Genomic DNA, 15,304 nt, shown 5'->3' with positions numbered 1-15,304 from the left:
GAAAAGGACACTTTCTACAATCAACTTCAGAGCGTGCTACATCGAACACCGAAACACGATATGGTGATAGTTATGGGAGACCTTAATGCTAAAGTGGGAAAGGATAACACCGGCAAGGAGGCATGTATGGGAGCACATGGCATTGGACAATTAAATGAAAATGGAGAACGTCTACTAGACTTCTGCGAGATAAATGGACTAGTGGTCTGCAACACAATCTTTGCACACAAGGACATTCACAAGTACACATGGGTCTCGCCAGATAAGAGAACAAAGAACCAAATAGACTACATCATGATCAATAAGAGGTGGAGGAGATCAGTTATAGATGCTCGGACGTACAGAGGTGCAGATATTAACAGCGATCACATACTCTTACGTGCCAAAATACAACTTAAGTTAAAGGCAACGAGGAAAGTGCAAGGACGTAGGAAGTTTGCAGTGAATAAACTTAAACAGCTAGAGGTAAAGGAAGCCTTTAAACTGGAACTGAGGAACAGATTCTCTGCACTAGAGACCATGAATGATGAAAACAACATAGACGGAAAGTGGGATAATATCAAGGACTGTTTTACTTCCGCTGCAACTGACACATTGGGATATAGGAAAAGTGTGAAAGAAGAATGGATAACATCAGATACATGGACTCTAATATCAGAGAGAAAGAAGATCAGATCTGAAATATTAGACTGTAAAGACAACACAGAGATGGAATCCTTGTCAAAGTCTTACAGAGACAAGGACAGAGAGGTCAAGAGGAGTGCAAGACGTGACAAACGAAAACGCATAGAAGACAGTGCCTGTAGAGCTGAGGAAGCAGCAAGGACTGGAAATATCCAAGAACTCTATAAAATTACAAAAATGATGTCTGGAAAATTTACCAACAATTCAAGTGTTGTGAAAGACCATCATGGCAACATTCTTTCCAAGGACAGCGACATCATGAAAAGGTGGGCAGAACATTTTAGATCAGTTTTGAACAGAGGAGACCCATGCCAACCACCAGACATTGACAACGAAAATGTAACAGAACTTGACATTAGTGTGGAGGAAATAAGCCTAATGGAAATACAGAAAGCAATCAGGAAAATGAAAGACAACAAGGCTGCAGGAGTAGATGACATCCCAGCAGAATTACTAAAAGCAGACATTGAAGCAACATCTATTGTTATGCACAACCTTTTCCAAGATATTTGGAGAACCACCAAGATACCATCAGATTGGAAAAGTGGAATTATTATAAAACTTCCAAAAAAAGGAGATAAAACAGAATGCAACAACTGGAGGGGAATCACACTTTTACCAACAATAAGTAAAGTTTTTACCAGAGTTCTCTTGGACAGAGTAAAACACCAAGTTGATGCACAACTTAGAAAGGAGCAAGCAGGATTCAGACCAGGTAGATCATGCTGTGACCAAATCTTTGTATTACGAAACATCATAGAACAGTCAATAGAGTGGCAGTCCTCTTTATACCTCAACTTTGTTGACTTCGAGAAGGCCTTCGACAGTGTACATCGGGAAAGTTTATGGAAACTCCTAAGACTGTACGGACTACCACTGAAGATCATTAACATCATTAGAATACTACATGAAGGATTTCAGTGTAGTGTGATGGTTGACAAAGGCCAAACCGAGTGGTTCCCAGTAACATCAGGGCTGAAACAAGGCTGTATGCTATCACCTCTACTCTTTTTAGTGGCCATAGACTGGGTCATGAGAGAATCCACCAGAGACCAGAATAACGGCATTAGATGGAATATGGGAAACAAACTGGATGACCTAGATTATGCCGATGACCTATGCCTTATCTCTTCCACTCATCAGCATATTCAGGAAAAAACAACCAAACTGCACACAACATCTACAAGCCTAGGACTTAACATCAATTTAAAGAAGACCAAAATAATGAGAATAAATGCACGGAACAAGAACTCCGTACAAGTAAATGGAGAGCCTTTGGAAGATGTAGACACCTTTACATACCTGGGCAGCATTATAACAACATCAGGAGGTACGGACGAGGATATTACATCAAGAATTAATAAAGCCCGTCATGTGTTTGCCATCTTAAAACCAGTATGGACATCCTCCTATATGACCACAAGAACAAAACTCAGGATTTTCAACAGCAATGTAAAATCAGTATTGCTATATGGCTCAGAATGCTGGAAGCTCCGGAAAGACCTCACAAAGAAACTGAGAGTATTCGTAAACCGATGCTTACGGTCCATATTCAAGATCAGATGGCCAAAAGTAATATCTAATAACGAACTCAGAGATATGGCAGGTCAAGAAGACATATCCGTGGAAATCGCTAGAAGGAAGTGGAGATGGATCGGCCATGTGCTCAGAAAAGACCAGCACGACATTACCAGAGAAAGCATCTTCTGGACAGCTGATGGGAAAAGGAAAAGGGGTAGGCCTAAAACAACATGGCGAAGAACAGCAGAGAGTGAGCTGAAAAAGATAGAGCTAACATGGAAAACAGTGGTGGCAAAAGCAAAGAATCGGACTGGGTGGAGAGACTGTGTGGCTGCCTTATGTGCCACCTGGCATGAAGAGGCCTAAGTAAGTAAGTATATATATATATATATATATATATATATATATATATATATATATATATATTCGAGTGAGAAAATGCACTTAAAAAAATTAATAAATTACTTAAACTTTGATTTGTTGTGATAATTACATGTACCAAAAACATCAACAACAAAACTTTTTTAAAAAGCCCTTCTTTTGTTTTGATATTAAAAAAGATTAAGATACTTTGTAATTTTACAGTAATCAAAACCAGTTTAGATTTTTCATCCCTGCCTGCTCCTCTAAATATTCTTTCAATTGCCTTTTGATTCCAATTTTTAAAAATAGGTGAGAAAAACAATTCAGAAAAAATTCGAGCACAGTATATGTATAAAAAAAGAACAGACAAAAAAAATCTGGTTCATATACAGAGCCCAGTAACGTGTCACGTGTAATTCCCCACGCTTCATCAAATAGTTATAATTACACGCCAAAGCGCGTTTACCACCATACTCCCATTTTTGCTATTCAGGGCTGGTTTTTCGAAAAAGAAAGTGAGTTTTTATTTAATTTCACAGTAATTACTTATCAAGTAAAATCAAGTACAGTTTACGGAAATCATCTCCCATGTTTTGAAATACCAAAAAAGTAAGCAGTTAATTTGGTTAATTTCGTATTTTATTGGCTTTTTTATAAGCATGTGCAGATCTAGAGGGGGTGGGGAAGGGTCCGGAAAGGTTTCTAGATATCCCTGGGAACACCCCCCCCCCCTCCCCAATGGATCCGCAAAATCTTGTGGCGACAACATCTCTTTTATTTTAGATCAAGACATGGAATACTCACTGCTAGTAGTTAGTTAGTATTTATAGTCTTATTTCACTTTAAATGTCCGTTCTACAAATTTGAATGCCTTTCAACCCATCGACCTCCTCGAATTCACACCATTAGTGGTGCTGGCGGATGGGGGTGTTTTCGTTATGAATGAGACGTAAGCTATATAAAAGAAGAACCATATCATGTGGGAGTTATAGCTTGAAATTATTTGCATTGAAATTCTTTAACTTTTTTTCTAGGACAATATTTATCGTAATTTAATATACATTGGGTTGTTCCGTATTTAAAAAAAGCTAAAGATAGGCATAACAGGTATTTTCTCTGACTAGCAGCAGGGTTGGTTTGATTCCACTTTTGTATTTTAAAAGATGACAGATTTAGCTTAATTATCAAATGAATGACAGGCTTTGATAAAAATAATGTTTCCCTCTCAATATTTTTTATGCCTTTTGGACATTACCTTGTATTCTTATATCAAATTATAAATTGTCCAATGCAAAAAAAGAAAGGAACTCGATGTTACAATAGATTGATTATGACAGAAAGAATGACAAATATGAAATAGAAAATAAACAAACTTAACAACGTCAAAAACTCGTTCTCACTCCATTATGATGAGACAAGGAGATAAAACGGTCTAAAACACCATATAAACAGAGTAAATGTAGAATCGACTTTTTACGGCCTGTGTATGAACCATTATTGACATGCTTGAGTGTAAATAATGCTACAGATTCCAAAATGTGTGGAAGACTTGTTTGTCCCACAATAGAAGTGGAAACTTACCTTAAAACGAAAGGACGAGGTATGAACATAACTATCTTAGCCGACTACTGACTAGAGACGTGCTATGACGTAATGTGACAATGCGTCAATTTGGTCTCTTAGTATCTACAGACTGATTTAAGTTTACATCAGATACATGTATCTGCAAACAAAACGAAATGTATGAGATCTGGTCAGCATAAACACATTTATACACTTTTCTTATGCTTTGCAGTATGTTTTCAGTCCTGGGTTTGGTTTCTGCGTTTTAGACTTAAACATTTTAGCAAAATCTACTTTAATATTGGGTGATTTCGTCTCAAAAGTGTTGTTCTGCTTTGAATACATAATGGTAATGAATGCTAATTATGTACAGAATACAATATGAAATCCCCAAAAACATTATGTTTACATTCTAAAACTTTTAAATAGGATCAAAAAGATAAACGTGCATGTTAGAAACTATCGGACGCTTTTTTTTATGCTCAAAACGGTCTATAGTGCAATAATACGTAAAATCGATGGTGTGATGATGTGTTAGTGATCTAAATAAACTATATATTGAACAAAGGAACACTTGTCAAGACAATGAAGCATGTTTAGATTAACAAAGTTTGTTTTTGCATTGGTCCTATTAGTCCACACTGCGTCATGAAAAAGCATGCACAAAGGCATCGTTCGAAATGCTTGCACATTCATCATTTTGTACAGAAAACGATAGAGAATGGTATTATTTTGTACGATTACAATAAAAATTAAACTTTGTTCAGAATATTTCCTCTATGTTTTAATCATGGCATATTAGTACAAAATCACATGGATGTCAGGTTTGAACAATTTGGTAAAAGGGAATATTATGGTTATAACAAAATTGTTGATTTAAGTTTTGTTCATGAAAAAGTGCATTCTACATTGTTCAAAACAAAACCTCCAAAACCCTAATTATTGTTCTATTCGGATTTTTTTTAATAAAAAAGGTTATATCGCCGGAAAAGACTTAATCTTACAAGACAACACTTCCTTATTATCTTGAATAAAGTATTCAAGATGTGGAATATGCATAATTAGTGTATTTAAATTTTAATTTCACTTTTAAAAGGCCGTTTTATCTTGAATTTTGTCCATCCACTTCCCCCATTCTGACTCTTCAGTGGTGCTGGTAGGTGCGGCGTAAACTGTATAAAAGAAGAAACATACTACATTGTATGTGGGAGTCGTAGCTTGAAATCACTTTCATTATTTGTTAAATTTCTTTAATATTCTTCTTTAAAAAATTGTTTTATTTTTCTCCTTAAAAAATAGAAGATATACGTAATAGGGAAAATTTGACTTGAAGCAGGTTGATTTGGTTACTCCTATTGCACATTGAAGATGACGGATTTTCCTTTATCATTAAAACGACGATATGCTTTGATATAAATATGTTTCCCCCAGGATATGTTGAAACCCGTTGGGCATATCTTTGTATTCTCAAATCAGATAATGAATTGTCCAATGAAGAACTTGTGAGATGAGCTTAACTGAGACAACAATAGGTTTATTGTGACAGAAAGAAGGACAACTATGAAACAGATAATGTGCAAATACCTCATATGTCAAGATATCGTCCAAAATCCATTCTGATGAGACAATGAAATAAAACGGTCTAAAACACCATATAAACAGAGAAGATGTCGAATCAACCTTCTACAGTCTGTGTGTGTATTAACCATTATATTTGAATGTAAACAATGCTACAGTTTCCGAAATTGGTGGGAGACTAATTTGTTCTGCACTTGTCTTAAACAAGAAGGACGAGCTATGAACATAACCATCTTACTCAACTTCTGACTAGAAACGTTCTATGACGTAATGTGATCACGTTTCAATGCAGTGTACTTGTACATACCGACTGATTTCAGTATATATCAGCTATCTATAGCAGCACACCCAAACTTTATGAGATCTGGTCAGAGCACTTTTGCACTGTTCCTATGCTTTTCAGCTAATAAAAAAAGATAATGGTCTTTGGAATTTTGGTTGTGATCTGATCTTGATATACAAAGACTACAGACGCGACAAAGACGAGATTGACAAATCGAGAACTTTTTTGAAACTGATTTACATAAAGGAATAGAGGCCGGTGTAATGAAGAATAATGACCCCCGTAGAATAATGACCGGGGGTCATTTTTTTACGTAGAATAATGACCCCCCGGTCATTATTCTACGCAGAAAAATGACCCCCCGGTCATTATTCTACCTAGAAAAATGACCCCTTTGCCTGAAGAATAAGTGTCATTTTCATAAAAATGAGCACACTCCACATGAAGAAATAATGCCCCTGTAGAATAATGACCCCCTTGTAGATTAACGTTTTCAGTATATTTTTTTTATTATTTGTGAAATAGTCTTTACACTATTGTAATTTTTACTGCTGCAGTTTACAGAAAGTAACAGAAATTATAATTCATATTCAAATAAACTTAAGATGAAAGAAGGGTTAAATCTTAGAAATTAAAATCCTTCCGTTATAACAAGATATTGACGTATTGCATCGGGGTATGGTTGTCATCTTAAAGGGGCATGGTCACGATTTTAGTCAAAAATTATTTTTCAGATTTTAATGTTCACAATGCTTCAGTAAGGCATTTTTAATAGGCAACCAAAATTTGAGTGTCATTCGTTGAGTTATAAGCAAGTTACAGAGCTTGCAATTCTTTGCTATATTAACAAAACTTTTGTTTACATATTGAATGTTGAAGTGAAAATTCCAATTTTAGACCTAATGAATGTGTTAAACGTAAGAAACTGTTTATTTATGCCTCAAATGAATAAGAATATCGAAAAATCAACTTGAAAAAGATTTTTACTGGTATATTTGACCTATGTAAACAACAACAGGGCACGAGCCTTGTTTACATGACAAAGAATTGTGAGCCCTGTATCTTGCTTATAACATTACAACTGACCCTCAAATTCCATTTGATTAAGAGAAATGCTTTCCTAAAGCATTGTAAATAATGCCAACAGAAAAATAGAATTTGACCAAAATCGTGACCATTTCCCTTTAACAATTACATTTACATATTACATCTATGGTGTTCCGATAAAAGATGCGACGACGAAGCGCGAAGATGTGATGCCTAAAGTGTAAAGGTGCGAAAGCGAAGGAGCGATACTACTATCGCTCCTTCACAACTTCGCACTCTGGTCTTCGCATCTTCACACTTTCGCCTTCGCCTTTTTTGATTGCATTCAGCAATTATAAAACATAGGTAATCACAGATTATAAAGCTCACCGAGACGAGGCATCACCTTTATGAGGCATCACCTTTATGAGACCACCTTTATCATATTATATGAAAACCATTCTTTATGATCTTGGATATTCATGGATTCTGTTTTGACACAATATCGTACATCATCTGTTAAAAAATTGTATGATAATCATATGTTCATATTTTTATCAATACAATAATGTAAAATTAAAATTACATCCTATCATACTTACAATATATATATCATATAATACCATAAAATACTGTAAAAAAAAATGTGAGATATGATATTGTAACGTTTGATATGACATTGTATTGTGTTATACATTATTGTATTTGATCAAATAATACAATATCATAAAACATATTACAATATAGTATTAAATGAAACAATTTCATATTGCAAATACATCATAGCGTTAAAACATATCATATTATATTGTATAATATAGTATAATATTGTATTGTATGATACTGTATCATATTTGATACATAACATGATATTTATGATATGACACAATATGATTTGATACAACATTGTATCATATCAAATGATACAATATCATGAGATAAAGTAAAATATTATTATATAATATAAATTTAGTATACATAATGTATCATATGATACAGTAATATATATTACAACATCATAAAATACAATTTAATGTTATATGATAATATATCATATAAACCAATATCATATTATGCAAAATCGTATGATACGATATTTTTATAATATTACAATATCATATATACAATTTCATGTGATATTATTCCATATTACAGGAACCAATACCATATTATACAATTCTGTATGATACAATATCATAGTATATATAATATTATATCATAGGATACAATATTATATATTGCAATGTCCAATATTATAGTATCATGTGATTAAATAATAATTTAATAATACAATATAATATTATACAATATTGTATCATAATATACAATACTATACATAACCAGATCATGATACAAAATCATATCATAAAATATAAAAAAAATTGATACAATATCATATCGTATCATCTAACGTTTTACAATAAAACATGGTATTATATTGTATCATATTAAACAATCGTGTTTCATATCATACAATACTATATTATAGGAATCATGTTATATCGTTTAACAACAACCACATCTATCTATCAAGCAGGTTTGAGTGAGGTAGGAGATTTCTTGAGCATCCTTGACTATGGAGATCAGGCTCTGCATCTGAATCAACCTCCGCGTTTCATTTATAACATAGTAAAAATCAGCTATGCAAGCTTTCATCTATAAAACATGTGTCCTGTTCCAAAAACCTAAACCTCATCAAGAATCATAAACCTATGGCTCAGATTCAGCATTCATGCCTCGGTGAGCTAAAAAGGCGAAAGCGCGAAGATTTGAAGGCGAGAGTGCAAAGTTGCGAAGGCGAATGAGCGATAGTAGTATCACTTCTTCGCCTTCGCAACTTAGCACTTTCGTCTTCGCATCTTCGCGCTTCGCCGTCGCATCTTCTATATTCTTCATATTGTTCATGAATTATACTTGCATTGAGGATTTCCACTATTACAAACTGCTGGGTATGAAAGTGCATCACCCAGATTTAATGATGAAACCAATATTATGAAAGGTTTACTCCACTGTTAGGCATTACAACCAAGCTGAAGTTACATTTGTAGTAGGCACTGACAGCAGCCATTACACCAGTAGAGGTGAACGGCCAACAAGGAAAATCGTCAAAGTACTGAGAGTACTCGTACAGAAAATATATTTTACTTTATCATTGGCATACTTTAGTTAATATCAAGATGAGTAATGCATCAATAGTTTGTATGAGTATTGATAACTTTGGATACAATAAAGAATGTGTGATCAAAATCAGAGGATATAAACCCCTAACATGGGCCCGAACCCCTTATCAACGCTTTTAGAAACAATCTCTTCTTATTATAATCGAACAATGTTTATTATCTATTTAAGATGTACTATAGTCAGATACTCTTCACACATTTGCTTTAAAAGAATAAAGTCTATTCCTGATCACAGATACAACATTACAACAAATGTTTAGAATATCGATGTTGATGTACTATGTACAAGGAAACAAAACTAACGTAAACTGATTTTTTAAAGAAATACTATCCCCCAGAAGTGTAAATAAGAAGTATTCATATTCCTAATTCCTACGTTACCTGCCTCCCTTGTCTTTTTCCATTTAAATATATACATGTATCATTCTTCGATTGACAATTCATTCACCAATGAATATTGCTTAACAAATTATTACAACAATTATTCTTTCATGATTATTGTTCGTTAATTATCACACAATATCCTCATTGTGTATGAATGTTTCTTAATTTGCGTCATTTCCCGCCGTATGTCGACGAGAGAAGTGACGTAACTGTTAACAATCAATTTGTGGCAATGTAAGAGTGTTTTGTGTGTGCTTGCTACGGATATGAAAAACTATATACATCGATTTATTTAAAAGTTCGGTGTTTATAACAAAATCAGTTGAACAGAGTGAAAAATTAAGAAATTTCAAAGTCTTATCTTGGATACGGAGAAACCAATTTCTATTCATGTTTACGGGGGGGGGTCATTTTTCTATGGGGGTCATTTTTCTTCACGTTTAACATGAAGAAAAATAACCCCTGAGTCTTTTTTCTTCAGAAAAATCCAATTATTCTTCAGCTAGGGGGGTCATTATTCTACGTCGAAAAATGACCCCCGGTCATTATTCGACGGGGGTCATTATTCTTCATTACACCGGCCAAAGGAGACTTGGCGAAGAACTGCCCTGAAAGACCTTGAAAGCAGAGGCCTGACCATTGAGACAGCACCTGGAGTAGCTGCAGACCGAGCCAGGTGGAAATCCCTTGTAGATGCCTCAAGCACCTGACGGCGCAGAGAGGATTGAACATGAACAATTGACATGAAGCTTACACCATGATAGACGATGCCGATCTTAGCTACATATATATTATTTGACCCATGACGTTTTACATTGATTGAAAAGGTACTAATTTCTAAGTTCGTATGGTGTATATACATCGAAATAAAACTCACAGTTGCTTTGATAATACTGTGAACCATGGTCTTCACGAAACGGTTCAATTGTGCTGTAGATTTCAGAATAACCCTACAATATATTCATTACATTTATGTTAACATAATATGAGAGAGAGAGAAAAAAAAAAGAGAGAGAGAGAGAGTAATACCTGACAGTTTCCCGAGATCCAGTTATATGTAAACGACAGACAGGAGAAGGCTGTACACTCTTTAGCACATTCTCCAAGATCAGCCATTCTTTCGTCAAACAAAACGTCGTCAGTGCCGTTATTTGTCATCACGGAAAGCCCTACGTATTCAGGGGATGACGAGAAATGCAACATTCCGCCTACTGTATTGAAATAAATACATCACTTATCATACAAATACATATGTCTCTGTATACGTTTTAGAATGCCATTTAACAAATGTCTGAAGCGGTAGGTGATGAATTCGGTATTTATTCAACTACATGTATAATTGTTTGTTGAAATGGTTCACATATCCTTTCACAAAATGGTTATAGTTGAAAGATGTCGTCTCTACACAACTAAAATAGTATCGATTATAATCTATCTTAATCACCCCTGCGAATGTGTTCGGAATGTTTTCTTTATCGTTGCTAAGTACGTAATAAATTCAGAGGTGCTCGAATGAAAGTTCACGAGACTTCACCGAGATTTGTTCAGTTCCTGTGAAATTTCGAGCGGAAGTATAAGTGTTCGGATAATATTCTCAAAATACGTAAGTACTGGTCGTTTTTCATATCATATCCTACTTTGATTTATGTTAAAACGGGAAAAGCTTTTAAGATGTATGTCTTATTTCACCATCTAGCAGTTATTTATATTAAACGATAATATTCAGAACAGAGTTATCGTTCATGTTCAACCACGTGTAGAGTGGTTGAAAATATAAACATTGGGTTGCTTAAAAAAATCATAGCCATGTTTGATGGTTGTGGTGTACAATACCATGTTCTAAAAAAAATAACGGGTGTCTGTTTTGCATTAAAACTTAATAAATCAAGCCATTTCCAAGGAACAATCTGCATAAAATGGTATAGTCTGTTTCACTATTGATGTTATTACTAGGTCAGGCGCGGATCGAAAATTAATCCTCAGGAGGGATCTCTTTTAAGCATGTTAGTTGTTGTTGCTGTTGCAGCAGACAAAAACTAATTTTTGTGTAGTCTCATTTATTTCTAGAACACATATTATTCACCAATTAATGGAGATAAAGTTTAAAATCTATAAATCTCGAGATTTTTTATTTGACTACAAGAACCTAGATACTGTGAAATAGACTATATACACGAGGTACGATTTTTACTGCGAAACTGAAAGGGTCAAATAAAACCACGTTGTCTAAAATTTGAATGACAATAACATTCGCTTACTTCTTATTTGGAAACAGGTATCTTCCCGAGCAAAACCGAATGGAAAAAAATGATAAAGTCGGAAATCTTCCGTTACGAAAGTCACCAATGGACTAATCGAACAATTCATGATTCGGACTTTACAAGATTTATTATACTCCATAATGGAACGGGCTTACCAAGAATCTGGAAATTTGCGTGGTCGGCACAACAAAGTAATATAATCAAAGTTATAACAAAACTCTGGACTATTACCCCTACAAGAAATATAAGCACCTGTCAACTATGCAACACTCAATACACAGACATTTTTAAGCATGTTGCTTGTAGTTGCGCGTACTTCTCCACAAACAGGGACATTTTCTGGAGTGATATAATTAACTTCGATCTGGGCATTTGTGCTGAACTTTGCGCTCTTGACGAGGAGGAACTGTACTCATATCTATTGGGTAAAATCCCAGCCACCCCATTATCGGAACAAAATGAAAAAGAACTCATACTTTTATGTGGAAACTATCTTATTAAGGTATTTGCATTATATAAAAGAACAGTCAATGATACACAGTAGTCCTGTACATATATATATATTTTTATTACTATCGTTGTAATTTTTTTTTTTTTTTTTTTTTTTTTTTTCTGTAACCACCTCATTGAATTTATTTAGCACGATATATTTCACCTTTCAATTATAATATTCACATTTTCACACTTGTTAAAACATGTATATATATATATTTTTGTATCTCTTTATAAATATTTCATAATTGTTGTATAATACGCATGTTTGATTTTGTTCAATAACATACATTCCATGTACTCTCTGAAAAGGGGAATAAAATATTGAATGAATAACATTCGCAGGGGTGTTAATTAACTTACATACTATTGAGAGTTTAGTATTTAGTTTTGTTATACTTTCATGTTAAATACTGAAATCTGATTGGTTAAGACGCAGTTAATAATATTTACTATTACCCTCAGCGTTAGCAACGCACTTGGCAACGGGTAACATTAAAAAATGTTACATGCGCGAAAATTATGCGCGTACGGTTCGCTGTAGAATTCACGTTATTCCTATATAAAAGCAGTAAAATTTTCTTAGAAATTTTAAAAAAGACATTCAGTATAACAAAATAAATAGTGCCTGTTTGGGAGGATAACAGTTGTCAATTTCAACTGTTACCCTCCCAAACAGGCACTATTTATATAATACTTCATACTTGTGATCTACCCAAAATCTGCCTTCAGTATAAATACTACGCCATCAAATGAGGTCAGGAAATGAAGGTAGCCATATATTTAGTTGAAGTATCAATGCATGGAGAACTTGCAGTCAAATTTAAATGTAAAATGCTAATTATTATTTAATCATATCATAATGAATCCCCTTTCTTTGAGATTTTTAAAAGTTTACTTAATTGGTAATAGTAAAACATTAATAGTCACTCATGATAAATGACTGCTGAAAGTTGTTGATACGTAAACAATAAATGAAGGAAAAACAAGAGTGAAAGAAATCGTAATTGACATTATTTTTCTAATTATACAGACAGTAAATTAAAGATAATTGTCGAAAGTATATCTTGAGATACTGTTCATTCATTTATTCTTCATTTCTTTAAAGAGGCATGGTCACGATTTTGGTCAAATTTTTTTTTTCGAATTTAATGTTAACAATGCTTAAGTGAGGCATTTTTAATAATTGCAACCAAAATTTGAGCGTCATTCGTTGAGTTTCAACCGAGTTACAGAGCTCACATTTCTTTACTATGTAAACTATGCTTTTGTTTACAATTTGAATGTGGAAGTGAAAAGTTCAATTTTAGACCTTAAATGTTTATTTATGCTTAGGATGAATAAGAAGATAGACAAATCAGCTTGAAATTTTTTTTAATGGTATATTGAACCTATGTAAACAAAACTAGGGCACGAGCCTTGTTTACATAACAAAAAATTGCGAACTATGTACTTGCTTATAAACTAATGACTGACTCTCAAATTACATTTGATCATTAGAAATGTATATCTTAAGCATTGTAAATAATAAAAACAGAAAAATAGAATTTGACCAAAATCGTGACCATGCCCCTTTAAGCTTTGCAGCTCATAAGATTATACAAATTAAACATAGTAAAGTAAACAAGTGAGTGTTTTACAGGAGACCATAGTACATACATAAATATGTAAAAAATGACATTAGTAAAGAGAAAAAGAATCAAAGGAAGCTCATTTTTGATTAAAACTTTTAAATCAGTGGTACGTATATTAATCAAACCTTTTTCGACAGAGGATGCTTTTATCATCATTTTGAAAATAATTCATCAAATAATATTATTAATAGTATCAATTAAAGGCCGTTTGATATAAAATGCTTATGTGAACAATACATTTGAGTCTGTAAAAGACAAATTATAAGCATGGTTTTCTTACAAAACATAAATTAAAAAAATTATACTTCTTTAAAACCAAGAGAATTTACATTAATACTTTCAAATATTTAAGTGTGGATATTTCTAAAATTCAATGTGGATTGAATGTTTGAAAATGAGGAGAGAATAAATAATTGAGAAACATATTATTTTAATGTTTATTCTATTGAAAGTTAAAATCAGATTAATTTGATGTTTATTAAAGCTTTGTAAAGTCGACATACCGCAAACACTCGATTTTAACAATAAGATGAGAAAATATGCAAATATTTGGCATAAAATTTCTAGATATTTAATTTAAATAATTTAAATTAGATAAAATAATATTTCAAAACATTAGAATAAAGATAAAACAATACATTTGAGAATATGTACTTACTTTGTTTAAACAAGAATTTAAGACAATTTCAACAAATTGAAAAGGAAATTTTTTAAAAGAGTCTGCTATTCTTAAATCATAATTATACAAATCTCAGTGAAACCTGTTTATATAGTTTGTATAGCTCACCAGTCGGATCAAGTAAGATCCCCAACAAAACCAACATGAATGGACTATGGAGGAACATTTTGTACACCGTAGTCAACCTGTAGTTTATCCTTTTCTTTATGCAGTTGTTTCTCCTTATTTATATGACAGCATATTGATTCATCAAAAGCTTAAGTATTCAAAAACAAAGGGTTATATGCAAGCCTGCCTTTTAGTTTTAAAGAAGAATAAACAAGAAAGAGTGGCCTTTCTGTGATCAAATGTATTTGCTCTTTAAACACCCTAGCTAAAATGTTCGTGCAAAGATGGTCGATTAAATATTATGAAACAATAATAGGGTTAAAATCCATTTTAACTAAAGCTACTTTTATATTTGATGATTAAGTAGTAGTTACCGTATTAGTTTTTATTGGTTTTCTTCAGATAACCTTTAGAGAGGTTAAGAGGTCACGAGAAGGCGCAGCCTTCGAGTGACCTCTTAACCTCTCTATAGGTTATCTGAAGAAAAACCAATAAAAAACTAATACGGCAAGTCACATGCACCATAGTTGCATGAAATATCTAATTTG

The 15,304-nt window shown here is 33.2% G+C and overlaps 1 protein-coding gene across 1 annotated transcript; it reads right to left on the bottom strand.

Annotated features, from left to right (window-relative positions):
- Positions 1-4,442: 4,442 nt before the first annotated feature.
- LOC128187887 (uncharacterized) lies at positions 4,443-15,103 on the bottom strand. The gene is made up of 4 exons (XM_052858539.1): positions 14,757-15,103; positions 10,612-10,793; positions 10,460-10,532; positions 4,443-5,303 (listed from the first exon to the last, which is right to left on the bottom strand). The coding sequence occupies exons 1-4, from the start codon at positions 14,812-14,814 to the stop codon at positions 5,221-5,223; spliced, it is 396 nt and encodes a 131-aa protein (XP_052714499.1). The 5' UTR covers positions 14,815-15,103; the 3' UTR covers positions 4,443-5,220.
- Positions 15,104-15,304: the final 201 nt, after the last annotated feature.

Source organism: Crassostrea angulata, chromosome 6 (assembly GCF_025612915.1).
Source record: "Crassostrea angulata isolate pt1a10 chromosome 6, ASM2561291v2, whole genome shotgun sequence".
Classification (NCBI taxonomy): domain Eukaryota; kingdom Metazoa; phylum Mollusca; class Bivalvia; order Ostreida; family Ostreidae; genus Magallana; species Magallana angulata.
Note: the sequence above shows the minus strand (reverse complement) of the source record. Positions and strands in the feature narration are given on the sequence as shown.